This window comes from Calidris pugnax, unplaced genomic scaffold (assembly GCF_001431845.1).
Source record: "Calidris pugnax isolate Ruff unplaced genomic scaffold, ASM143184v1 scaffold41, whole genome shotgun sequence".
Taxonomy (NCBI): Eukaryota; Metazoa; Chordata; class Aves; order Charadriiformes; family Scolopacidae; genus Calidris; species Calidris pugnax.
Genome location: NW_015094509.1, coordinates 27,232,197 through 27,259,852, shown reverse-complemented (window position 1 = coordinate 27,259,852; position 27,656 = coordinate 27,232,197). Strand labels below are relative to the sequence as shown.

General features: G+C 40.9%; 1 protein-coding gene across 6 annotated transcripts in view; it reads left to right on the top strand.

Annotated features, from left to right (window-relative positions):
• The first annotated feature begins 1,817 nt into the window (after window positions 1-1,817).
• The window catches only part of AGO2 (argonaute 2, RISC catalytic component), a 46,972-nt gene continuing 21,133 nt past the window's right edge, over window positions 1,818-27,656 (top strand). For 4 of the 6 annotated variants that reach the window (XR_001414444.1, XR_001414441.1, XR_001414443.1 and 1 more), the window contains exons 1-12: window positions 1,832-2,021; window positions 6,540-6,660; window positions 12,784-12,968; window positions 14,283-14,419; window positions 14,547-14,681; window positions 17,021-17,108; window positions 18,090-18,237; window positions 18,445-18,564; window positions 18,923-19,045; window positions 20,800-20,933; window positions 23,564-23,748; window positions 27,495-27,654. Coding sequence is in view for 2 of the 6 variants with exons in the window: in XM_014965322.1 (XP_014820808.1) it covers window positions 1,945-2,021; window positions 6,540-6,660; window positions 12,787-12,968; window positions 14,283-14,419; window positions 14,547-14,681; window positions 17,021-17,108; window positions 18,090-18,237; window positions 18,445-18,564; window positions 18,923-19,045; window positions 20,800-20,933; window positions 23,564-23,748; window positions 27,495-27,654 (1,610 nt within the window). In the remaining 4 variants the exon portion in view is untranslated. Of the gene's footprint in view, window positions 2,022-6,539; window positions 6,661-12,783; window positions 12,969-14,282; window positions 14,420-14,546; window positions 14,682-17,020; window positions 17,109-18,089; window positions 18,238-18,444; window positions 18,565-18,922; window positions 19,046-20,799; window positions 20,934-23,563; window positions 23,749-27,494; window positions 27,655-27,656 lie in introns of all 6 variants that reach the window. The other 2 variants (XM_014965322.1, XM_014965321.1) reach the window with 2 other exon arrangements.

Below are 27,656 nucleotides of genomic sequence, written 5' to 3'. Positions count from 1 at the left end.
TTAAAAATAAAAATTAATCAACACAAAACCCTGTCATATTCCCAATGTCAAACCAAACAGTCCAGATTCTGATGAACTATCTGATATGTGCAGAAATTGCTGGAAATCTGATGAGTAGAACTGTAAAAATAAGTAAGGAAATGCTGCTGGGGAAACTGGCCGTGGGGAGTGTTGATGGGTGAACTGGGGAAATGCTGCTGCTGAGGTTGGGAATGGGCTTGTTAATTATTTCATTGAAGATCTTGTGTATAAATGTTGGAGATAAGTATGTGAAACTTCATTATGGGGCATTGTCAGAAAAGGAGGGCCTGAGAATCCTAGAGAAAGCAGGAGGGTAATTGGTAGGGGTTAAAAAAATAGATGTTAAAGACGATGTAGCTGGGAATGAATTGTGAGCTGGGAGATGGTCAGTCAGAAACAACCATGACACGTGTCCTCACTGGTTCTGGATGGCCAAGAGCTGCCAGTGGTGCAACAGGCAAATGCAGTTTGGGGCTTATTAACCCAATGTTAATGGGACCTCATGCAGAACACAAGAAAGGTGAGCTGAAAATGCATTAGCATGAAAAATGACAGGAAAGATGAGAAAGAAGCCTGGTTTACGAGAAGAGACTAGTAAAAGTAGTATAGCCAAGAATTAAGAATTAAATGGGAATTTGGTTTAAATCTAAAAATACAATAAGGAGTACTTAATGTGAAGGGCAGTGGGTATAACCTGACAAGGAACAAATAAAAGTGGAAGCATGTTTCTGGGCGTTAGAGCATCACAGTTGTGGAACAGCTTTCCAGAAGGGAAAGCGAGGGTGGGAAAGTGGTGACTGATGTGTTAATGAAGGGATGGGTATTGTTTCTGGTGCTCAGGGAGGACTGGGTTTGATAATCCCAGGAAACCACACCTGGTTTCTTACATAAGTAATAAGAAGCCTCCTGGGTTATTTCACATGTAGAAGGTTTTGCTGCAGGTTGTTATTGCTCTCCACCAGGGAAAAACCTGAGGCTGCAGGAGTTTTGAATACTCGAGTTGGTCCCTTATGCGCTTCTACATGGATTTTTAGTGGAATTTGGTAGATTGAAACAACCACAGGTTGGCTGATCTACAGCCTGGTGTTTGAGCTCAAGAATGCAGAAGAGCAGCAGTAGACTACTTGCTCTGTTTCCTTTCTGTTTAAGGGAAGCAGTAGGACATTTAATTCTAGTTTAATTCTAATACAGAGTGTCTGCCAGAGATCTGCACTGTGAAGGAGCAGCTCCTGTGCTGTGTTCCCCTCTCTGGCAGGCTGTGTGGTGTGACCCTTAGAGCACAATGTATACAGCTGAAACACACATGTTATATTTGCTTCAGATGCAGGCAGCCCATCCAAATGTGATTGCAAAGGTTGGTTCAAGTGGTAGAAATTCCAATTTATAGGTGTTTGCTCAAATGAAGGTGGGTAGGTGATTCGCTTCGTTGTCTGTTTTGAAACCAAGGTTCTTCCCTGCAATGAAGTTCTAATCCATGTTTTCCTAGCAGTGAAAATGTGCCAGTGCAAATTCCCTTGGCCTCTCAAATTTCCACCCAGCTGATGTGTAGTATAGGAAAATGCAACTAATTTTAAGATTTGATTCAGTAATAAGGGCTAGGAAATACAGCAAAATGGTGATGCAGCGTGGGAAGAAGAGTCAGAATTCATGGATTCCTGATGGCAGGGTTTTTTCAGCTTTTTGATTGCTTAAAAAAATGTTACTAGTTTAAATGTGCTGTGTTTTGTTGATCAATAGCCCGTGAATTTTTTGATATATCAAAAATTCAATTTGATATAACTAACTTGTGCTTTTTCTTTTTCAGTGCTTGCACCTCCTCCACCGTTGCCACCACCAATACAGGGATATGCCTTTAAACCCCCTCCTCGACCAGATTTTGGCACTTCTGGGAGAACAATCAAACTGCAGGCCAACTTCTTTGAAATGGACATTCCTAAAATAGATATCTACCATTACGAATTGGATATAAAGCCAGAAAAATGCCCTAGAAGAGTTAACAGGTAATACTCTGCTTTGCTTTTCTCAGTTTATTTACGTTCTTGTTTTCCTTTGGAGTCATGTGCCAGTTCTCACTGACAGCTTGGAGGATGTGTGTGTGTCTTTGTTTATACTGATAGCTTCTGACTTTGCATATCCATCAACAGGGATTTTTTTCTCCAAGACTTTCTGTGCCACTCCAAGATTTCGGTGCTAATTGTCCCTTATTTTGATTGAACTTGTCAGCATCTTAAGATGCTGCTGATCAAAGCCACTGGTGACAGATGGATGAACTGTATTAACCCTAGTGGAGTTAGGTCACTATAAGCCAACTTAATAAATATAATTCTTAGTATTGCTTTGTTAAATATCGGAGTGCAATTGGCTGCCAAATCCTTCAGCAGGGAGTTGATGTTACCAGCTTGTTTTCCCACCTTCCCCTACTGACAAGGTGGGGCAAAACCCATCTGTTTGTGCTGCTGCGAGAGGCTTGTGTAGGGGCTAAATTAGGTAAGAAATTTTCCTTCATCTGTAGATCCTATATAAGGGAAAGATATGCTCCTGAAACAGATAGCAAGGTGAAAACATGGATCGTTTGGCCAAGGAAACGAGCAATTAGGTCTTGCATTTTGCATATGTGCCCTATTAGTCACAGCGTGGCAACCTTATTGCCTTGAAACAGAGTGGCGTTGCCAGAAGTGAAACTTGAGAACAAGACTTGGCACTAACTGGAAACACAAGTGTCTTCATCGTAACTACCTACGTCTTGACTGTAGAGGATCGGAATGGCATGTTTATATATTCAAGAGCAAAACTTTTCCTTCTTAAAAAAGGTCACATGGGTGAAACACGCAGCCATGGACAAAGCGTGGAATCAAAAAAGGCACCCGAAAGCCAAAGTTTTCTTAACATGAATTAATAAACCCGGAGTGCATTATCCATTGTCAGACTAAAGAGTGGGTAATAAAACATTTTCATGAAGCAGCTTCGCTATGCTTTGCTGTCCTGTTATTTTTCTGTGGTGATGTACTATAAATTTAATTTTTAAGCTGGTCAAGAAGTTAATTTCAAAAACAAACACTGCTGTAAGTGTATTAAGCTGAACTCCCTTCTTGCCCGAGAGCAGCCCTGCTGATGAAATACTCTGGCTGCGTTGGGGTGCTGCAAAAAAAAAATAAAAATTAAGTCACTTTTTTCCATAGTGGGAGCTGTGATTTGCTTTCCTTACCGTGTGTCCCTGCCACCACCTCTGGCCCTGCCAACTGGCACACAGCTGGCTGCTGCACCTTGCCCCGACCCTCTAGCTCCTGGGGGAGGCGAGTGCTGTGTAGCTCTTGTGTGTGTTATAACTCTGTGGGATGGTCCAGGATGGCTGCTCGTCACAGAATGATATGGGGTTGGAAGGGACCTCTGGAGATCCTCTAGTCCAACCCCCCTGCCAGAGCAGGTCCACCCAGAGCAGGTTGCACAGGAACGTGTCCAGGTGGGTTTGGAATATCTCCAGAGAAGGAGACCCCACCACCTCTCTGGGCAGCCTGTTCCAGGGCTCTGCCACCCTCAAAGGAAAGAAGTTCCTCCTCACGTTTAGATGAAACTTCCTATGTACAAGTTTGTGTCCATTTCCTCTTGTCCCTGAGCACCACCGAAGAAAGACTGGCCTTATCCTCTTGGCACCCACCCTTTAAGTATTTATAGGTGTTGATCAGATCCCCCCTCAGCCTTCTCTTCTCTGCACTAAAAAGACCCAAGTCCCTCAGCCTTTCCTCATAAGAGAGATGCTCCAAGCCTCTCATCATCTCTGTAGCCCTCTGCTGGACCCTCTCCAGCAGTTCCCAGTCCTTCTGGAACTGGGGAGCCCAGAACTGGACATCGTTCTCTGGATGGGGCCTCCCCAGGGCAGAGCAGAGGGGCAGGATGACCTCCCTCCACCTGCTGGTCACACTCTTCCTGATGCCCCCCAGGATGCCATTGGCCTTCTTGGCCACAAGACCACATTGTTGGCTCATGGTCATCCTGTTGTCCACCAGGACTCCCAAGTCTTTTTCCTCAGAGGTGGTCTCCAGCAGGTCAGCCCCAACCTGTCCTGGTGCAGGGGAAAGCATCAATGGCAGAGAGCTTAATTACTAAATAATAAAGGAATCTTTCTCATTGAAAAGGCAGGTGATAATGAGTAGTAAGTTCTTTCTCCACTGAGAGCTTCTGACCTGCTCTGCATTGTCAGGTCGGTCACTCCCTACGTTGTGGTAACAGGAGCAGAGATTAAATGCCTTTTTTCAGTAAAGAAGGATGTCAGAAATGCCTTTGACAGTGGTGTGGGAAGAATACAAATTGGATGCACTTAATGAAGTGCATGTTTTATTTCTTTTGAGTGCTTATTCCTGCCCGCGTTATGTAGATGTAGATGTTCATGCACACACCTGGGTTTTTGTGAGCTGTGACTTTTCAGTCCTACATGTATACATTTATTTTTGTGTGTGCCTATGTATTATATGTATATAGGATTATGCAGGGTGCACAATCTAAATGATAGATTTATTTCAGCTGGCTACACACTTCTAGTATTTTGGTTATATAATTCAGATGTATATTTATAGTAAATAGTTTTTATCATTACTTTATACCTTTCAGTCCCTAGAAAGGACAGATTTTATTTTCATTTACGTTACTCCCTCATCTGTCCCGGCCTCATTCTCACTTTTATTCTGGGATTTACTGTGGAATGTGACCCTGCGGCCCCACCGCGGGGATGAGTCCAAGTATCCAAGTGTCCATGCGAGTTCCCCGTGAGCTGGAGCAGGACTGGAAAACACGAAGCTGAGACAATATGCTGCTGTGCCAAATCACTACAGTCTGGCCACAATTCTTGGTGTGGTGCAGAGATCCCAGATCTGGTTGTTTAATTAGACAGGGAGAGTGGGCAATGGGCGTTTGGTTCCACACCGTGGATGCCTTCGGTTTAATTCCTGTGGACGGGCAGGACTCGTATGAGGTTGAAGATGATCGGTTGGTCGGGCATTGGAATAGGCTGCCCAGGGAGGGGGTTGAGTCACCATCCCTGGATGTGTTTAAGGGACCTGTAGATGAGGTACTGAGGGATATGGTGTAGGGGAGGACTGTGTAGAGTAGGGGAGATGGTTGGACTCGATGATCCCAAGGGTCTCTTCCAACCTGAATGATTCTATGATTCTATGATCTCTGCCTGTGGTCACTGGCACTGGGGGTGCTTGCACGATCTCGGTAGGATAGTAGTCCCAAAGGGCTGAAGTCAGTGAATTGGTAAATAACTCTTCTTTTAACTTCATGTGGAGAAAATAACTTACATTTAAGATGTCTCCACCCACAGCTGAGAAGCACCGGTGCTAAACGTGGTTTGAAGCTTGAAAACCTTAATTAAGTGGAAGTGTTCATTTTTATATGAAATAGCTCACAATTGGAAGAACTTGCTCAGTACAAGAATGGGTTTTCCATTGCTCAGTCTTTAACTCAAGGTTGAAAAATACCTCCTTCCTCCCATTTCCTCTCAGTTTTTTTGCGTTAATATCTAACTATGTGCTGGGTTAATTACTTTTTTCAAGTTGAGGTGTGTGAAATAGTCACCTGCAGCATCTCTGAGCTGCCAGTTGACAACGGTCCTAAAGAATCAGTGGTTTCCTTTCCCTGTCAGTTGAACTTCTTAATGCCCTTTTGCCCCGAGCCGTATGTTAAGGATCTCACAGGCAGCATCTTGAAGGCTGCTAATGGATTTCAGATTTTACAGCCCTTGTGATACAGATAGCCTGAAGGGTGTCTCTTTGGGACGTTGGGACCAAAGACATTTGGCATCAAAGGGTGTTATTATTCCAACAGACCTCTCACGGGCTGGTGAACTGCTTTGCATGACCAGTGTGTAAACACTGTGGTTTGACAAGAACTTTGTGAGCGGTTACCTCATTCATACAAACATGCAACCCAATGCCAGCTTTGCTGAAATGAATATGTATTTTTAATATGCGCGGGTCCCAGTGAATGCACATAACCCAGTTTTGCTGGACAGAACCCAGTTTTGTTGCGTACATGAAAAAAAATACATTTAAAAATAGCCTTTCTCAGTGTTGTGCAGAAAGGTCGCCGTCGTCATAGAACTCTCATCCTTACACTAAGGCTCTGAGCTTGGCTGGTCATTTTTTGGAAAGCTTCTCGGGCTGCTGAGCTTTTGGTCCATGGTCCTCTGCAGGAAGGGCTGCAGGAGGAGAAACCCCAGGAGAATGTCAGGCACCTCCTGTTTTGAGCTTGAGAGAGCTTTCGTTTTACCACTTGAGTAGATCACAGAAAAGAGGAAGGAAAGTTTTAATCTGAAAAAGCTAAAAATAGCTGCTTTGAGAAAACAGTTTACTCTGTGAAGAGATTGCTTTCATTCAGATCAGTCCTATCTTGCCTTTAATACCCAGAAGTGGACAGCCCTTTCATTTACCTAATGCCTCTGTTCATAAATATTAGTGTTCATTTGCTACTTAACAACAACAGTAAGAAGTTGAATTAATGTAATCTTTTTGTCTTTTCAGAGAAATAGTGGAGCATATGGTTCAGCACTTTAAAACCCAGATTTTTGGGGATCGCAAACCGGTGTTTGATGGAAGAAAAAACCTTTATACAGCTATGCCGCTTCCCATCGGGAGAGATAAAGTAAGTTTTAAATAGAAAAAGTTTCTAATTGGGAGATTTTAATGTAATATTTGCAGAGCCTTTCTAATAACTGATAGGAAATGATTTTTATATTTCTGGAATTGATGTCTCCTCCTGTTGCCGCTTTGCTCGGGGTGTGCTTCTCCAGAAGTGTGAGCTTGTTGCCATTGAAATGGTTGCTCCCCTTTCCATGTCCCTTCATTCTCCCTCTCTCTACTGGTTTGAGCTGGATCAACTGCCTGAGACAGTGGACGAGCTCCGTGCTGCCAGTCTAGGGAGAAAGCAAAAGCACAGTTGAGTTTGGGAGAGGGGAGCACCCTCTGGGCAGCAGAGAGCTGTTGTGTCAGCTCGTTCATCTCATCAAAGCCTACTGGGAGCTGGTTCTCACTCTCCACCAGCTGGAAGAAACTCCTCCACCCCTCCGTTGGTGGTGTGGAACCTCTTCCCTAATCCTTTATGACGCGAGCGCCAAATGAAGTTAAACTGCACAGGTTAAGACCTGCTGGTTTAGCCCTGGGGCAGCTGAAGAGGACTCTCAGGTTGTGTTTGGCTGCTCTGCTCGTGGGGCGGTGACCTCTTTGGTCACTCGGGTTGTAGCTGCAAAGTCTGCCCACGGCTGTGCCCGTTGGTGAAGCAGAAGGGACCGTGTTGGAACACGCTACCGCGCAAACCCTGTAAAATAAATAATTTAGCCCACGCTTCTGTGGTCTAGTATCAGATTGAATTTTCTGTGGCCTTTTTTATTTAGATGATGAACACCTGATAGAGCCATTCTCATTACTCACTCCCAGAGGCCCATTTTACCTTTCAGCTGCGGGTGCAAGGCGAGGCACACACAGTTACAGGGAAACACTGTCCCATCCCGTAGAGTTGATTACAAGTGACCTAGACAAAAGTAAAATGTCTAAAGGGCAAATACAGAGAAATGTGGAAACTTGCTTCTGTGATAAAACTGGGAACAGAGCTTAGATCTTCCTAAATTCAGTAGCCAGTGTGCTATGAAATAGTTCATGCTGTTCATATTGTATCCCTGTGCCGTGCTTGACATAATTAATAGTTCTACCTGAATCAAGCTTTTAATCTTTTATGTGTAATTTTTATTTCCCCCAAATGTATTTAAACGAATGCCATGCAGTAAAGGTCAGTCTCTACTCCAGTCTTAATTATTTTTTCATTAACTGATAAGCTAAATTCTAGGAAAGCAGAAAGAAATCATTTAAAAGTATTAGAGATAATATTTTTCTTTCATTTTTACATATAGTATTTCAATATCTCCAGATTTGACATGCAAGATTGTGAACTACTTGCTAAAGGTGGAGTGATACTTGACGAGTGTCTCCTAGGGGTTTAAACTGGTCCTTTGGATGCACACATGATTACCTGTCTATAGCCACAGTATTTTCTGTGGATAGCTGACACATAAAATATATTTTATGACAAGTACGAAGTTCTGCATTTACTAAGTAAAGGTAAATGAAAAATGGTTTGTCTACGGAGGATAAACAAACAGGGATCAGATTTAATAGGATGAGGGGTAATGGTTTTAAACTGAAAGAGGGGAGATTTAGATTAGATATCAGGAAGAAATTCTTTACCATGTGGGTGGGGGGCACTGGAAGAGGTTGCCCAGAGAAGCTGTGGCTGCCCCATCCCTGGAGGGGTTCAAGGCCAGGCTGGATGGGGCTTGGAGCAACCTGGTCTGGTGGGAGGTGTCCCTGCCCATGGCAGGGGGGTTGGAACCAGATGATCTTTGAGGTCCCTTCCAACTCAAACCATTCTATGATTCTATGATCCTTGGATCTGAGGAGATTTTGTGAGGTGCAAGTTGACCTTACTCTGATTGGGAGATGACCTCCTCCTCCTGTTCCTGCTTGGCCGATCAGGACTCGATTCTTCACGCTTTGGATTTTAAAGCCCATGTGTACTAAATCATACATGGTAAAAACGAAGTCCTAGTGAGAGCCTGCCAGCAGGAAAAGCTTTTGACGCCCCGATTCCTTCACGTCCATGCAAATGAACATGGGTGGGACAGAATTACCTGGCCGGAGTGAGGATGATTTGCAAAAAGTGGTCACTGAGGAGAGTGTTTTTAGTGGAGGTCAGAACAAGATGGTTTTGAGAGTTTCATCTGGAGCTCACATTCAAGGCTCACTTGGAAGAAACTCCTATCGTTTCCCTGTTTCCCATGGGATACAGGACTTTGTTGTTTTTTCTGCCATACATATATTAATGTTATTACCCTGGAGGAAAGAGCTAATAGAGAAATCTTCAGTTGGTTTAAATCGGATGTGGGAAATTTCGCTTAATGAGGGAAATTGTTACATGGTGCTAAATTGGTTTAAGCAGGGTTTAAACCAGTATAAAGCTTGTAGGTATTAGGCCTTTCCTCCAGCATAATTAGATTAGGTTTCTTTGGGGGTTTTTTTGGCTGCTCAGTGCATAACAAATGTAGCAAGTTTGCTGTACATCTGATTACTCTTAAGATCATATTGAAAAGATTGATGAACATACAATGATTAATAGATGATCCTTAATCTAAGTGGAAGACAACCTTGATTTACTTGCATTGGTGGTGGGAGAACTGATGCTAAGCAGAAGGCTGACACCAAATTGCTTAGTTTTTTTTTTTTCTTCCCCTCCTGTTGCTCTTTAACTTAATTAAAACACTGTGTCTTCATCTCTTGTCAATGGTGGTTGTTCTAGGGTTGGGTTTGTGGTTTGTTTTTTTTTTTTGTCCTTGCTGACAACCCTGCTTCTCTTGACTTTTCTGTTACATAAATACTCTTAATCTTTTCTGCTTGGCCTTCGTGGTTATCATATCTGTTTTCATTCCTTCCTTATCATACCTTGTTTTCACTCTTTTAATTCCTCCATTCTTTAGACCTTTCGGAACAAATATGGAATATGTAAATATTAACAGAATGTTTTTGTAGCTTATACATGTTGAGAAGAAAGAAGTGTATAGGACACTGTCAAAGTATAAAGGTATTAATAGTCTGCTTTTCCCTCGTAGGTTCTAACAGCAAGCCCAGGTCACCTCTGAGTGTGGCTTTGTACACAACTGCTGCCTTGCTTGTGTATTGCCCTAAAATGTCCTTCTACAATTAAAAGCCAGAATTTAAATTCTAACTGAACTCAAAAGTTTAATAACCTAGCAAGATTCGAGAACAACTGCTATATCTTAACCCATATCTTAAGCAATCTTTAATTATAAACCCAGTAATTATTAGTGAACTGAGCTGTGGCTTGATACAGAAGTCCCATGGCTGTTCCCTTTTTCAGAAGGAAAGTGTTCATCCTGTCTCTGGCCACAATCTTACTCGCTTGATTTGATCTGAAGTATGGACTCTGTACGTGGCAGAAGCAGATCTCTCCCCTCTGTCCATAGCTTCAGGTTTCCGGGCAAGTCCATGGGAGGTAGCACCCAAATATTTGTTTGAAAACCATGCATTTGTTTTCCACTGAATCTCTGGGAAGGAAAAGCTCTTAGAATAATAGAGAAAAGGTACATTGTATGCCCAAACATGATAAAATAATCACGAAGTGATACCTATATTTTATAGAGAAGAAGCAGTACTAAGAATACCCCAGAGACACGTGGTGAGGTTTAATTTTTATTTTTTTTAAACAGTGATAATGCTGATTTGTATGAGTTGGATACAAGCCCTGTTGTTTTTAAGAGCAGCTTTCAAATGTTTCCACAGGCTTTAATAGTTTTTCACATCCCTACTATAACTTCCCTTTCATTTAATCCTCTAGCTGCAAAATTATGCCACCTGTGCTGCAATTTCGCAATGGCTCCAGCAGGTAGTAAGTTAAGGACTGAGACTGTAAATTTTTTATTTGGGGATAGATTATGCCTGGTAAAACTGTAGGAAATCAAACATTAAATTCGACTTCAGACTTTATTCCTAGTAGCGACGTACGTGGTAAAACTCCCATTTAAAACTACTTTGTCTTCAAATTTTTCATATTTTGCCTCGTCTGCCAAACATGAGTGTGTTCATTTGCCCTTCAGAAATATAGACTGGGATAAATAAAATCCCAGAGAGGTTTAAATTCTTAAGTGCCTAAAACTATATGTGATCCTGAGGATGTGGATTAAGTACACCTTTTTTTGGTCCTAATGAGTTTTTATGATTTTTGTTTTTAAAAAAAAACCAAAAACTCTTCAGTAGCACGTAATTCAGGCAAGAGATTAAAGGAAGAAAACCTGGAAAGTTGGATTTAAACCTGATTTATAGGGGAAGTGACTCTAATTCACCTGTTTTGAAGTGGGGTTAGATGCAGCAGCAAAAGCTTTTTGGGCCAAATTCATAGCTGTGCTAAACCTCAGAGGTATTTGCAGTCTGGCAGTTGAAATAGAAATTCTTCAATCCTGGCCTTTTTATTTCTAGCAGGGACACAGACACTGCAACACAAGTGGTCTTATTCTTCATCTTTTTCCATTCTGGGGCGGTGAAGGAACTTTGTAAATTGAACCCAAGAGGAGGAGAAAATAAAATTAAATTTTTTTTTTAGGTTATAAGTACCAAATTAGTTAATAATCAGATGAGTTGTGGATCAACAGTATCAGGAATAATAGAAATTACCAACCTTGATTTGGAGGAGGAGAGATGTTTAGGGGAAAACGCAATTCAGGTGCGACAGACTTCTCCCATCTGCTGTAAATAAGATGCAAGTTAAAGACCTTTTGATGGCGTGGTGGGAAAAAAGCCTTCATAGAAAGCTCCCAACCTGTCTCAGCAAAACCATGTCCCTTTATTTGCCCAGCTTTTCAGCAGAATTAACCTCCTGGGCCAGATTCAGACCAGTGACCCCACAATTACAACTCTCCAGCTCCCATTGCTCTCCCATGGCCATGTGGCTCCTTCCTCTGCTTGACTTTCCTGCTGAATGATGTTTGTACTAGAGGAGAGATGTGGCTGTAATATTAATTTTTGCTGCCTACTATAAATTGTCAACTCTTTTTTTTTCTGGCTTACGGGAAGGCTTATTATTTGTGTTTTATCTTTCCTTCCTATTTTTTTGCCTCAAGACGCGAACTGTCGCAGGAGACCAGATGATTGCATGTATTAGCTCACTGTTACTCATGTATTATTTTTGCTAGCCCACTAATTACAGTTTGTCTGTTAAGTGGATGCCTTTTATATTTAAATTATAAGCTCTCTAGGACAGGAAAATGTAATGTTTTTGTTTATATCCAGCACAAAGGAGCCTCTGATCTTGTTATTTCTTGTAGTCGCTCTCAGAACTGCTAATGGTTTCAGACAAGCTTTAATTTTAGTCGGTTTAAGAACTTCTGTGCTCAGGCTTTCTTTGTTTTAATAAAGAGGAGAAACCAGCGTTACAAGTAATCAGCTAAAGTAACATACTATAATGCAGTTTGCCAGTGTTTTTTAGGCAAAAAATTCAAAGTAGGGCATCAGATGTTAAAGGAGTATCCCTGTTTCCTGCCTGATAGCATCACTAGCACTTGGGGACCATCGTTTCTTCTTTCTTTGGCATTTAAAAAGAAGCAGGTTTTGGGTTGGGTTTTGTGGTTGGTTTTGTTTTTATTGTTGGGGTGGGTGGTGTTTGTTCTTGTTTTGGTTTGTTGTTTTTCTTTCCCCTTTGAAAGCTTCTTGTGGATTTTATTTTCTCTCTTTGAACTACATCTCCAGCACTAGTACCCAAAGCATCACGGCGCTTTAGAGAGCCAATACTTGAAACTCCTGACTCTTGACAGGTAGTGACAGACCATCTTTTGTTTTAGGCCTGCAGGAGCTGACGCGAGCGGTGATGCATTAGTATGGGTTAGGTATCCAAAATTGGGTTATCAGATCTTCATGGAGGACCTCCCTGTTGCTACAAAAGCACTTCCAAATGATCCTGTTGCCTCCCAGAGGGAGCTAGATGCCAGTCGGGATTCGCGCCAACTTTCTGAAGTACACCTTTGGAAAGATCTAGCTCTAAAAAGAGGCTGTACCTAATGTGTGTTGTTTCTTCATCATTGCTTTTTGTCTACTCCCATGCTTTATAGCGCTGTTCAGAGGAATCCAACGTCCCCTCCGAGCCCTTTCCGTTTCCCCCCCCCCCCTTTAAATGGAAAGAATCATCTTGGTTTGTTGTTTGGCATTGTTGCAGGTGGAGCTGGAGGTCACGCTGCCAGGAGAAGGAAAGGACAGAATATTTAAGGTGGCTATAAAGTGGATGTCCTGTGTGAGTTTGCAGGCTTTACATGATGCTCTTTCTGGTCGGCTGCCAAGTGTCCCGTTTGAAACCATCCAGGCACTGGATGTAGTGATGAGGCATTTGCCTTCCATGAGGTGAGGGGAAGACCTTGACGTTGTTGAGGAGGTTGCATTGTTATTTGAATCGCTTTGGTGGCTTTTTTGGGTAGGACATTCTTTCAGAGCTCAACCAAAATAAGAGCAGATGGCATGCTTGGGCAAGAGGCAATACGGTGCTTTTCTGCTCATCTGGTGGAATTAGTAGCCTCCAGCCTGGACACGAGGCCCTTTCCCCACTGGTCTTCAGGCCTGCTCCATCTTGTGTGCTCTCAGGTCAGGAGTGCCCTGCCATCTCGCCCGTACCCCCCTTCTCTGGAGGCCTCAGAGAAGGCCTTGGTTGGGAAGTAGTTGGAGGTTGGTAGACATGTAAGGGTGGTTTTAAAACTTGTTACCCTGTTGCTCTGTGTCTTTGGGCAAAGGTTTCTTGCCAATTTTGTATGAAGGATACTGTGCTAGGAGGACATTGTCAACCCAGTAGAACTATTTTTGTAGAAAAGAAAAACTGGAAAATTTCTTAGGTTTTTTTCCAAGTGAGTGGGATCTCCAGCATTTCAAGTCAAACCCAAAAGATACTGAGTTTCATTCTGCTGCCATGAAACCACTGTTCAAATTGCCTTCAATTGGAAAATAGAGAACAAAGCTTAGTAGGGCTGAACTTTCCCATTTTGAAGGGCTAAACAGGGAAAATGAGTTAAACTTATGAAAGTATCTTTAAATAGCCTTATATTACATTGACTTTATCCTCATATTAAGGATAAAAAAAAAAAAATCACTTTAGTCAGGTTTTGCAACACAGAAAACAGTCCAGGCTCCTTAGTCACGCATCTTTCTTCAGAGAAACATTGGCACTGGTTTTGATTAGTTTGATATTAAGTGTGCAGTACCGAATAACCAAGATGAAAAATGCATCAAAAATATTTGTTAGATCAGTTGTTCACCCATGCAGAGTTTCCATGGATTTCAGAGGAAGTTCATGCACAACTAAGGGGAGAGGTAATTACATTGTTGTTTTAATAGCAGATGCGTTCAGTTATTGTCTCGCTGAAGAGTAGCTGAATTTTTGATGAGTACCAAAAAAAAAAGTTATTACTGCTTTTAGTTTGAATTAGTGGGCATATGAAGGAGTTTACTGAAAATAAATTTAAACAAACGTGAATATTAGCCAGTTTCTTACTGTAGCTGGATTTTGAGAGGCGTAACCTGAGTCCTGACAGGAATCTCAGATTATTGGTAATTTGAAACGCTGACATTCCTGTGCTTTTGTTAAATAAGAGTTTTTATTAGTTATGGCTTTATTGCAATTTATTTTTTGCTTTAATTTATGATCTGATTTTATTTTCTGTATTACAGATATACTCCTGTGGGGCGATCTTTTTTCACAGCATCAGAAGGGTGCTCGAATCCATTGGGGGGTGGCAGAGAAGTTTGGTTTGGCTTCCATCAATCAGTCAGACCTTCGTTATGGAAAATGATGTTAAATATTGATGGTAGGTACTATAAAAATTTTTTTTGTCCCTTTTTCTTGCAGTGGAAAGGCAAAAATGTAGATCCATTTGATAGATTTCTAAAAGTTTCCTCAGTATGATGATATAACATTAATGTTTTTGTCTCCAGTATCTGCAACGGCATTTTACAAAGCACAGCCAGTTATCGAGTTTGTATGTGAAGTTTTGGACTTCAAAAGTATTGAAGAACAACAAAAACCTCTGACAGATTCCCAAAGGGTGAAGTTTACCAAAGAAATAAAAGGTAATAATTAAAGGACGTAGAACTACTTTGTTCTGTCTGATGTGTTGCCACCACACAGGCAAAATATTTTCTGTAGCAGTTGCCTTGTTGGGGAACAGATTATCGCAATGAATGGTGCACATAAAATTATTCAGCAAAACTAAGAGGCTAGAACCAATTTATTATATATATTTCAGGACTTTCAGAAGTCTACTGATCAATTTTATGTTTTTGGTCCACTTGTCTTTTTTTTTTTTTTTTTTACTATATTGGTTAATCTCTGTAGCTCGACAGAGTCACTTTGTGAATATAAGCAAAGCTGGATCAGTTCAGATAATTATGTGGCTTCAGGTTGATAAATCACTAGTATAAAAAGTTAAGTGAGCTTTTAATTTTTGAACTAGCCACACTTAAGGCTCAGGTATGCACGTAAGTAAATTATCAAATTTATAAATTTATCAAATTTATTTGAGATTCTGTTTTAACTATATATATGAGTGCCTTTTGCCTGTGGCAAATATAGGGTAGTTTAATTAGCTTTGCCCTTAATGAAGGTGCTTTAGTGAAACCATGGCTATGTCTTACTCTAAGTGATGGGATGAACTACAACTTTCTAGCAGATGGATGGTAATTTATTTTAGTGAGATTAATCACTTACTTAATGGCTTGTGACTTGTGCAAGCTTTTCCTCATTTAAGTGTAGGTTCTCTTGACATACCTTCATTTGTTTTGTGCCTCACCACCCCCAAGTCCCTTGACCAAGTGTCACGTCAAAGTTACTGGTGCCTGTTGGCATCTGAGAGTGCCTCAATGCAGAGGTATTAATCTTTTCAGCATATAAAGCATTATCCCTTATCGTATCATTTCTCTTCCCAAGTGAATATTGCTTTTTTGTATTTAGAAGTTAGATTTACTGTAGTGCTTTACTCTTCCTAAAGTCAGAAATACAAAAATTTCCTATTTTTCACATTTTTTAAACATCAGTAGTACCCATTCCAGTTTCATGACAAAGATCTTCCTAATCTAGTGATTTCAAAATGTTTACAAAGACTGAGATTTCATGTTGGTTCTTTAAATTACTTGATCTTATTATTTTCTAATTCCTTGTGTCGATATTTTCATATTCCAGATTTTATTAATAATTTAGCAGTGTGTTTTTGCATATTTAAATACATTTCATACAGACTCCTGGAAGTAAATTACAGTTATTCTAATATGTAATGATTGAATCTAAGGAAGGAAGGAATCTTCCTGCTTGTGTTCACTGAAGGTTTCTTCTGGAAAACTGAGGTCCTTCCTTCATGATATGCTTGATAGAAAGAAAACCAAGTTTATAAGAGAAAAGCTTCCTAAATCCATCATGCAGCTTCCTTGTTTCCACAAAATGTCCACAAAAATCATCTTTGCCCTACTAGAAGTTAGCAAGAAAAGTATAAATAAATCCTGAGTTTGTACTGCTTGTAAATGTTTTGAAAAAATAAGCGGGCACTGAATTGCCATCTGCTTTTTTCATTTTTCCCGTGAAGATTTTCATTCTTCAGATAGAAAACATCATCTCAAATCAGTAGTTGTAAATTGAGGTATCGAGGTAACAGTTTATCTTTCAATGAAAACACTGTGATTTTGCAGGTATTCATGAAAACTTGATATTTATTGAAGGTTTCATAATGGGCGGCACTGTGAGCCAATAACAAATTACGTGGAAAGATTAGTATGTTGTTTGGCAAGTTATTAGTGCCTTTGACAGATAGGGGAAATATGCACTGTTGGTTGGCAGCAGCTTGAGTTGATACACACGTGCAGATAGAGCAGGAATTCCTATTGACAGCCTCTCCTTCCCTATTCCCACACATTCAACTTCCCAGCTCTACCAGCCCACCTACACCTGTTTTGGTGGTTTGTTGGTTGGTTTTTTTTTTTCCCCCCACTGATTCATTAGTTTAGGGTTGGTTGTGATGGTTGGAGGTCTCACAGACACCGTACATTTAGCCATAAAGTACAAACAAGTTTTTGGTTTCAAGGAGGTTGTGTGCCCTTTTTGTCCTCCACCATCCTGGACTTCCTTAGAGGTACAGAATTGGAATTCGCTGAACGTGTTCAGCTTCCTCTGCAGACTCTTGGGGCTTTGAGATTTCATCTTGTCTCCAAAATTCTTTGTTGACCTTTGGCCGAAGCTTAGGGTTTTTTGAATTTTAAGACTATAAATCGTTTTTTTTTAAATTCTGTTCAGGATACACTTTGGTGCTTTGAGAACATGCTAAATAGTGAATAGCTTTACTGCACGGTGGTCTTGTGTAGCAGTTAAGGGGGCTGACACTTTGATTTTGAAGAAACAATGGTATGTGTTTTCCAATTTTTAGGTCTAAAGGTGGAGATAACACACTGTGGACAAATGAAAAGAAAGTACAGAGTGTGCAATGTCACCAGACGACCAGCAAGTCACCAAACGTAAAGTATTTTGCTTCTTTTTAAGTGTCTGTTTAATCTCAGGCTGGAAGAATATCTTGCCTGCCTTACATAGGAAAAGTTTGCTTTCTGTTGTCAATATATTTAAAACAAAGTATTTTCCTAATTTTGCCATTCTTTTGGTTCTATTTTTATTCTATAATGAATGTCATAGCATTGGAAAACATTGAAAGAACAGGGTGCCCTATTGGTAGTGTAATATTTCCCAGAACTGTTGAGTAGAAAAGTCGTGCCAGTTGGGATCAGCTTTCTAATTTTGCTTATTATCAACTATTTTTCCTCTGGAAAAAATGTTTATTTTTAATCATTAGCCAGAGAGTTGCAGATAACTTGAATATGGAGCTATTTATTCCCATTTTTGAGGAAGTAGCATAAGGAACAAAACTGATACCAGCTTTTTACAAGAAGATAACCCATCATTATCTAATTCTGGTATTTAAATGTTTGGGCTTTGTTTCGTGCTCTTTCAGTGATGAGTTATATTAATGCAAAGACAATATTTGTTCCCTCTTGATGTAAGTATATGCAGATGTGTGTGCATATATGGAAATGTATTTGTAATGTACAGAAAGAAAATGCATTTCTGAAGCCATAATTGGTTTTGTGACTTTATGAGCAGGCTTGTTATTTTCTGTGCATGGCATATCATAAAATGTAGTAGTGCAAATATCCCAAATAAGCAGAAAACGTTAGTCTTTGTCTCTAAGGCACCCGCTCTTGGGAAGTTTAATTTGTAGCTTCAGGTATCAAGAATGTTGGAGAAACAGCCCTTTGTGGTACTATCAGAAGAGAGATGGCAGTGGCAATGATGGAGTCTCAGTTATAGGAGTCTGCTTGTGTCATTTCAACAACACAGATTTAATCTCCAGTAAAGTTTAGCTTGTGTCCAGGAGTGTGTTAAGCAAACGTGGGAGAATATTCTGTGTAAAGTAATGGCTTATTTTCATATTTGATTTCCAACAGATTCCCACTTCAGCAGGAGAATGGACAAACAGTTGAATGCACTGTAGCTCAGTATTTTAAGGACAGGCACAAATTAGTTTTACGCTATCCTCACCTTCCATGTTTACAAGTTGGACAGGAGCAGAAACACACGTACCTTCCTCTCGAGGCAAGTACATTTTTTAGTTAATACTCCATTCTGGGAATGGGGGTAGGGGTGAAAGGGGAAAAAGGCTCAAATGTTGACCAACTGGTTTTTGAGTAGCCAACTTCAGACACTGTGTAACACAGTGACAAAAAAACCCTCACAAACGAACCAAACCAAAACCTAGTTGCATTGTGTTTTTTAACTTCTCTTTGCCTGGGGGTGTTTCAGGTGTGCAACATAGTGGCAGGACAAAGATGCATAAAGAAACTCACTGACAATCAAACTTCCACTATGATTCGAGCGACTGCCAGATCAGCACCTGACCGTCAAGAAGAGATTAGCAAACTGGTGAGTGTGCTCTTGAAGTTGAGCAGAGTGTAGTAAGTAGACTTAATTTGCCTTAATATTAGCAGATACTAAACAGTTTGTGCGCTGCACACAGGTTATGAACTTGTTTTTATAAGACTTTCTCTATTAATCCCAGAGAAATAAATTCTCAGAAAAGGTTTTCAGGTATTCTTTAGGTACTTTACTTAAAGTTTTGAAGCATCCATGTGTCCAAGTGGAATTACGAGAGGCTCTGAATGCTTGGCATCACCCACGCGTAAGGGATATGTGCCCAAATACTGGTTATCTCAGGAAGTTTTAGAGCTCATGAAAAGAACTTCTTTTTCTACAAGAAATAACTAATTCCTTTTCATTTCAGATGCGGAGCGCGAGTTTTAATACTGACCCTTACGTTCGTGAATTTGGAATAATGGTCAAAGATGAAATGACAGACGTGACCGGTAGAGTCCTGCAGCCTCCTTCCATCCTCTACGGAGGCCGGGTATGTCCAACAGATACTCTGCAATCTGTGATGGCTTCCACTGCCAGCTGTCCTAACTTCTGTAACACGGCTGTTTTCAGTTAATTATGTTGGATGTAAAGGGATGAATTCATCATAGGTATAATGTTTAGAACTTACATTTAAGTTTTGGAAGTCCTTAGATGTAATAGCCATGTTGCATCTCCCTCAATCGCTTGTTCATTTCTGAAAGTAAAGCTACAGTAAAAACACATTTCTGTAAACTTCAGAGAGAAATGGACGTGTTTTTCCTTCATGTGCTGTTTTATTGTGTGTTGCAAGAAGAAACCTGCAAATAGGGGTTCAAATTGGTGTGTATGGAGAGGAACAGAGACACCTTCAATGATTGCTGTTCATTTTTGCCTCTCCTAACTCTGAAATCTCCCTGAACCTCTGGGTGGTTTTTTTTAGTGTTCTTGGTGTTGACAACACCCTGTGTTATAAGCTGTGTTTAGGACAACTATCTTAAGGTGTTCTCTCTATCAGCATGTTCCTCTCCATATCTTCTTCTTGAAGTATTTTCTTGCCAACGTTTTTCTTTCTACAATGGCTTTTCCGATGGCCTTTCTGACATAATCCTCCTACTGAGGTGTCTTTCAAAAAAAGGATTTTCTACCAATTTTATAACGTATCTTGTTTTTATGCAAGATGAAAGCTTTGATAGTTAGGATAACTTAATTTGTGAAGGCTTCTGCTGAAGCTCTTCTTTGTCCCTGTGGCCCAAATTGGACTGTTCCCTCCATAAACCCGCAATGGGAGAGGATCTGGTGTTTTCTACCTAAATCAGGCAGATTAGCTCAAACCTGCCTTTGCTGCCAGGTTAAGAGAACCCGGCTGTCTCTGCCTGATCCTGATTAGGGAGGGTGCTCTCCTGATCTATTCCAGCACCAGGGGAAGAGGGGGAACAGGAGCTTAATGGCAGCTGAGTGATGGACAGTCAGAGTGGGGGAGGTACCGCTCTCCGCAGCCGCAACACTTTGCAAAATGAATTACCAAATTTATGCACGTCCTGAAAAATCCCCGTAAATTTTAGCCGTTGCTGTGAAACGGGAAGGCGGGCATCGTGGTAACTTGTCTAAAATATCTACTGGATCCTAATACTTATTAAGGTAATTAACATCACCAGAATGACTTTAGTCATCTTAATATATCCCTTGTCCTCTAGATAATCCATCACGGTAATGTCTGCTTGATGGATGAAAATAACTGTTGAGCGGGTCAAAGCTGAATAAGTGCTCATCTTTTGTCAGCTTGTTCACTTATTTTTTTTCTAGAGTTGTGTGAGTGACATCGAACCGCTATTTCCCTTTACTTAGTGATGCATAAAATATTGGTAATACTGAAATTAAGTCTCTTTTGGAAAGTTCACTGAGGGGTTGTAAAGTCGCAGTAGAAATGTACGTTCTCTTTCACGTTACATACCAAGCATGAGTCTGACTTACTGTCCATGTGTAATAGCTATCTGCTGCTGATTTATGATAACCAAAGGAAACCATCAACAATCAAAATGAACAATATGAGCTTTATTTTTATGAGCTTTATTTTTCATCAGGCTAGCAAGCTGTCTTGCTCCAGCGATAGACTAAGCTTTACAAGACAGATCTTTGAAGAGTGGAGAGAAACACCTGAGAATATAAATAGCCTTTGAGTTGGAGGGAAGCAGAAACACAACTGATTTTTGTTAGCCTGAATCAATTTTTGCAATAGTGTTTTGGTTTTGTTATTTCTCCTTCCAGAACAAAGCGATTGCTACACCAGTTCAAGGAGTCTGGGACATGAGGAATAAACAGTTTCACACTGGAATTGAAATAAAGGTTTGGGCCATTGCCTGCTTTGCTCCTCAGCGCCAGTGCACTGAAGTTCATCTGAAGTAAGTATGCTTCATAACATGATGACTTTATTGTTTATTATGTATGGAAATACCATAATTTCACTTATTTAGAATATATCTTTTGTTAAATTGTTTAGCATATGGCGATACATCCTTAACAGCGCTTTTGAGTTCTGTCTCTGTGTTTTGAATGATGCCAATATGATTTCATAGTGAAATCCTCCAAATCTGATTTATCAAAAGCAATTCATAGTGTGCAGCAGGTTTCGGACCAGTGAAGCCTCGGGACAGAGTTGACCAAAGTGATTGTAATGAAGGGTGTTTATCACCAAGTATTTGTCAAGAGTGAAAGCTAACAGGCGTGAAGTCTTGGGTTCTTTTCCTGGTTATATGGAATAGGTTTATTCGTGCAGAACTTATTTCAAAGGAAAATTCTAAAAAGCAATCCAACTTGTGGCTTAAACTTTCTGCCCTCCAGTGTTACCACAAAGTGCAAGTTTCTCTGTTTGGAAGATGAGTACGACTGGCTGTTTTGTTGACTTTGAGCATTTGAATGCAACTTCCCAATTTGGTTTCTCCTATCTTAGGATGGAATGGGATGGTTGAAAAGACTCTAGTTAAAAGTGACATCTGCTGTTCCTTAGATGAGGAAGAGCGTGCGTGCCTGTGTAAATGGGTTGTTTAATTCCTTCTTTTGCACATGGTTGTTTTCCATTCGTGCACAGACAAGCGTGGCTCTTCCAGCTGCCTTAGCAGGTGACTCAGCTGCTCTTTGAGAGGTGAATGCAAGACAGTGATTATTCTGATTATTCATAACAATGGTATTGCCGTAACAATGTTCCTTTAGATGATTTGCCAAATAGCTTGGGAATTTTTCCCTAACGAGTGGTGAGCAGACAGTGGAAATCTTACACGATGGGGGAAGAAAAGTAAAAGTTTAGGGATTTGGTCTCTCCAGGTACATGGCAGGCACTAAGCTGCCAGAGAATTTTCCCTTCCACACTGCTGCTTCTAGTAGAAGTGCTGCGTAGGAGAACTTAGTTTTGAGAGACAAGAAGAAGTCTTCAACGTAATGAGCCAAAATAAAATTATTTGATGGTTTAGATGGAGTTTGTCCTTACATGGAAGGACATTCCTTCGTTGGAGGAGTATTGGCTGCATCCAGTTGCAACTTGTTGCTTCTTGTTATGCCTTGTTGAGCAAGTTGGAACTCAGCTGCTGTAGATCCGTCAGAATCAACACCTTAAAAATCCCTAAAAGTCTTCAAAATCATCCTGCTTTACCTGTCAGGAACTGGGAGAGAACCTTTCCTTTTAGATGTAGTTCTTGTGGATGGACTTCTAAAGGCTCAAAGCCTGTACCATTTTAGACTTGCATGTTCTGCCTCTGACTCTTTCTGCTTATACTCACGGGTGCCTGTTTTGCCACAGAAAATGCTTAATTGCACGGATTATCTGTAAGAAGTCAGACATTACAGGACTGAAGCTCACAGACTGTTATGATTCATGAAAGTTAACAATGGGTTTAGAAGTTAACAATGGTATTTGAAGTGATGCTCCTGATGGTCATCAGTTGCCGTGCCATATTCTGCATCAAGGAAGAGTTTAAGTGTACAGTGGGTTTTTTTTCTGATAAAACTGGACTAGAGGATGTGGTTCAGCCCACCAGGCCACACTACAGCCACTCTGAAGAAAAGCCCCAGAAACACATGTAGTGTGGATGTTGGTCCCTCAGCACCAAGTCTTCTGCTCTACAGATCTGTGCTGTGACTCACTACTTGCTCATCTTGCCTTTGTTTATGGGGATGGGACTTATGGACTACTCAGTCACCATTGATGCAACCTGGAGGAGCCATGACTTTGAAGATACTTTCCAGACTGGGTATATTCTACAGAGACCAAGTCTTCTGCACTGAAGTGCTTTTGACTGTCTTGCTTACAGACACCTGGTGTCCCTTCAAAAAGAGAGAGACCCAAATGTTACCATGTTCTAACAAAGAGCCAGGAGGAGGATGGAGGCTTGCAGCTCAGCAGACCTTGCTCTCTGGTGGGGCTGAAGGAGCCTCCTCTGATAAAAGCCTCTGGCAAAATTAGGTTGTCTCTGTTTCTGACCTGTTCCATCAAAGAGTGACTTGTATTTGCACCACCCTTGGAGAAGGTTTCTCTTCACCCCAGGACACAGCTTTTCTCTGCTATCTAGCAAGGGGTTTTTGTGCATTATTATTGATGTTAGATGAGTTCATGAGACACAACTTCTGAGGACTTCTGTGGGGTGTTTTCCTCACCAAGAAAAGAGAAGGAGCTCCAGCCGTTTCTGCCGTGATACACATGGTAGCATGGTGGAGCAGGCTATCCAAAACCATCATCATTGCAGTGTTTTTGCAAAAAGTAGCTTTATCTCCTGTAGAAAGATCAAATTAGGTGCAATTTGCTTTGGAAGTGAAGTTTTAGTAATGGTGTTATTTACACAGCGTATTTCCTCATCTTCCCCATCTTTCCTTTGGTGTCTACGTTGACACAGTCAATCCAAGATGCACTTGGGGTAAATCCCCCATTTTTTGGACAGCATAACTCTGCAAGTTTAACAGAAGCCTTCCATTAAAAATAAGAAGACAAATGGAGGTGAATTTTGTGGCCTGAGACTCTCATGTCTTTATTTATATCCTTTAGGTCCTTTACAGAACAACTGAGGAAGATTTCCAGAGACGCGGGGATGCCCATCCAGGGGCAGCCGTGCTTCTGTAAATACGCGCAGGGAGCTGACAGTGTGGAGCCCATGTTCAGACATCTCAAGAACACCTACACTGGGCTGCAGCTTGTTGTAGTCATTTTGCCAGGAAAAACACCAGTTTACGGTCAGTAAGTGCAAATCGTGAGCGTGTGCCTTTCAGTCACCATTTCGTGTATTTTTTGTGGAGTGTCTGAATGAGAGAAGTTTAATTCTGGTTTAACGATTCTAGAATCAATTTGGGCAATGGGCTATAAATTAATTTTATTCTTCTTCTTGTGTTGCGTGATGTTTTATATTAAGGCCTTAATTATTTTTATTATTTTTGTCTGTGCTTTTAATTTGCTTTTCCACATTCTTCCTGTTGGTTGCATTTGAGAGGCGGTTTGTGAGGGAGAGAGCTAAACCAGGGCTTTTGAGAAACTGATATGCAGTGGATTAAAATATACTTACTATAATTTGTGTGCTAAAAATTCCAAGTGATTGAAGAATTAATGAATTCAAGAGCTGTGTAGCTTTTAGATCATCTTTGCTTACTCACGCCATCACCCTCTGGCAAAAAAAAAAACTTGTATGAAGGAGATATCTGCCAATTGCTTTTTCCTATTACAGAATTCTGGAGGAGCCATGACTTTGAAGATACTTTCCAGACTGGGTATATTCTACAGAGACCAAGTCTTCTGCACTGAAGTGCTTTTGACTGTCTTGCTTACAGACACCTGGTGTCCCTTCAAAAAGAGAGAGACCCAAATGTTACCATGTTCTAACAAAGAGCCAGGAGGAGGATGGAGGCTTGCAGCTCAGCAGACCTTGCTCTCTGGTGGGGCTGAAGGAGCCTCCTCTGATAAAAGCCTCTGGCAAAATTAGGTTGTCTCTGTTTCTGACCTGTTCCATCAAAGAGTGACTTGTATTTGCACCACCCTTGGAGAAGGTTTCTCTTCACCCCAGGACACAGCTTTTCTCTGCTATCTAGCAAGGGGTTTTTGTGCATTATTATTGATGTTAGATGAGTTCATGAGACACAACTTCTGAGGACTTCTGTGGGGTGTTTTCCTCACCAAGAAAAGAGAAGGAGCTCCAGCCGTTTCTGCCGTGATACACATGGTAGCATGGTGGAGCAGGCTATCCAAAACCATCATCATTGCAGTGTTTTTGCAAAAAGTAGCTTTATCTCCTGTAGAAAGATCAAATTAGGTGCAATTTGCTTTGGAAGTGAAGTTTTAGTAATGGTGTTATTTACACAGCGTATTTCCTCATCTTCCCCATCTTTCCTTTGGTGTCTACGTTGACACAGTCAATCCAAGATGCACTTGGGGTAAATCCCCCATTTTTTGGACAGCATAACTCTGCAAGTTTAACAGAAGCCTTCCATTAAAAATAAGAAGACAAATGGAGGTGAATTTTGTGGCCTGAGACTCTCATGTCTTTATTTATATCCTTTAGGTCCTTTACAGAACAACTGAGGAAGATTTCCAGAGACGCGGGGATGCCCATCCAGGGGCAGCCGTGCTTCTGTAAATACGCGCAGGGAGCTGACAGTGTGGAGCCCATGTTCAGACATCTCAAGAACACCTACACTGGGCTGCAGCTTGTTGTAGTCATTTTGCCAGGAAAAACACCAGTTTACGGTCAGTAAGTGCAAATCGTGAGCGTGTGCCTTTCAGTCACCATTTCGTGTATTTTTTGTGGAGTGTCTGAATGAGAGAAGTTTAATTCTGGTTTAACGATTCTAGAATCAATTTGGGCAATGGGCTATAAATTAATTTTATTCTTCTTCTTGTGTTGCGTGATGTTTTATATTAAGGCCTTAATTATTTTTATTATTTTTGTCTGTGCTTTTAATTTGCTTTTCCACATTCTTCCTGTTGGTTGCATTTGAGAGGCGGTTTGTGAGGGAGAGAGCTAAACCAGGGCTTTTGAGAAACTGATATGCAGTGGATTAAAATATACTTACTATAATTTGTGTGCTAAAAATTCCAAGTGATTGAAGAATTAATGAATTCAAGAGCTGTGTAGCTTTTAGATCATCTTTGCTTACTCACGCCATCACCCTCTGGCAAAAAAAAAAACTTGTATGAAGGAGATATCTGCCAATTGCTTTTTCCTATTACAGAATTACAGATTGATATGGGGTTGGAAGGGACCTCTGGAGGTCATCTAATCCAACCCCAATCCCAAAGCAGGGTCACCCAGAGTGGGTTGCACAGGAACATGTCCAGGTGGGTTTGGAATGTCTCCAGAGAAGGAGACTCCATCACCTCTCTGGGCAGCCTGTTCCAGGGCTCTGCCACCCTCAAAGGAAAGAAGTTCCTCCTCATGTTTAGAAGGAACTTCTTATGTTCAAGTTTGTGGCCATTTCCTCTTGTCCTGTCCCTGGGCACCACTGGAAAAAGACTGGCCCCATCCTCCTGACACCCACCCTTTAACTATTTATAGGTGAAACTATGGAAGGTGAAAACTCAGCAATTTAAACTGATTTTTGGAATGAGATTGACAGTTGGTGCATTTTACATAGCACATATGCATGGGTTTAAACATGTTTTGGATAAACCATGCATTTTGTTTTTAACCAGCTCTTCATAAAGGCAGGACTGCTCATTTTCTTATGCTGCCTTCCTCCCTTTTTCACTTTCCTTGCCTAATTGCAGCATCAGCCACTGTTTTTCTCCCGTAGCTTCATGGACTCTCTTCTCTAATGGCTCAGACCTACCAAGCAGCTGCAGATTTTTCTCCCATCCGTCACCAATTTAATATAGCAGAAAGTAATTTCCTAACTTTCTTTTCCCAAGATTATCACATAAAAAGGTAAAAAGAGAGTTTAAAAAAGGACCCTTAAGGAAATAGTATCTTTTTTTCCACTTTGAATTCAGCCTTGCAAAGGAAGTTGCTCGTCTCTACTTTGTTCAATAGAGAATTCAGTGCAAAATGACATCTTTGCTTTGCTGCTTTGCATTAAAAGGGGGACTCTTTCCTCTACTTAACCACGGAAAGGATGTGGTAACACTAGCATCTGCTTTCCTTGTCATTATCTTTAATTATAGCTCCTTCTGCCCCCTCTAATTATCTGTTTTCCCCCTGTGCTCTTCCATGCTCCTGCACTTCCAGTACCCACCGTCTTGATTTTCCTCCTCTTCTCACCCTGCTCCTTGCAAAGCCCCGTTCCCTCCCCCGTTGCCAAAGAGGGGGTTGCATCTTCTCTGATGAAAAGATGAGCCTAAATTTTGTCATTTCCTGTGTTACGGCTTTTCCTGAGGTTATGGCTCTCTTAAAGCCTTTAAGTCTCAATTCTGTTGTTAAGATTTATTTTAACCTTTTAAATGCTATAGTGCTTAATGATTTTTTTTTTTTGGAGTTTTTATGGGCCATCCTTTGCTAAACTGGTCAGATTTAAGGCAAGTGGTAAACTTTCAGTGAAGAACTGGTGACCTGGTTGGTTGAATATTACTCAGCACCTTATTATTAAGTTTGTGTTACTCGTTCAGTTTTTAATGATGAAACAAGTGCTCACCATCCTAATAATTATTCACATTTCCTACTCCGTTAGCCAAAGGTTCTTCTATGCTGATAATAAAACACTATGATGCTAAAATTGGAATCAGTGTAACTTAAAAAAAATTCTCAGTTTAAATGAGCCAGCAGCATCTTTAGTTGTATTTAGGACGCAGTTCCTGCGCTGTCAGCAGCACAGAACTGGGAGAAGGTTTATTGGACACTGGGGTTGGGTTTGGGGTTAACTTTCTTGTTGTTTCTTTAAGCTTAATGACCTCATGGCTAAAACTCTAGGTTTGGTTAATTCTCACTGAACCGAAGTCTCCTACGTTGTTTGATATGCAATATGCAAATATTTTAATCATTTTTTGCTTCGTTTTGCAGCGGAGGTGAAGCGCGTCGGCGACACCGTGCTGGGAATGGCTACGCAGTGTGTGCAGATGAAAAATGTGCAAAGAACAACACCCCAAACTCTGTCTAACCTTTGCTTAAAAATAAATGTCAAATTAGGAGGCGTAAATAATATTTTGCTGCCACAGGGAAGGT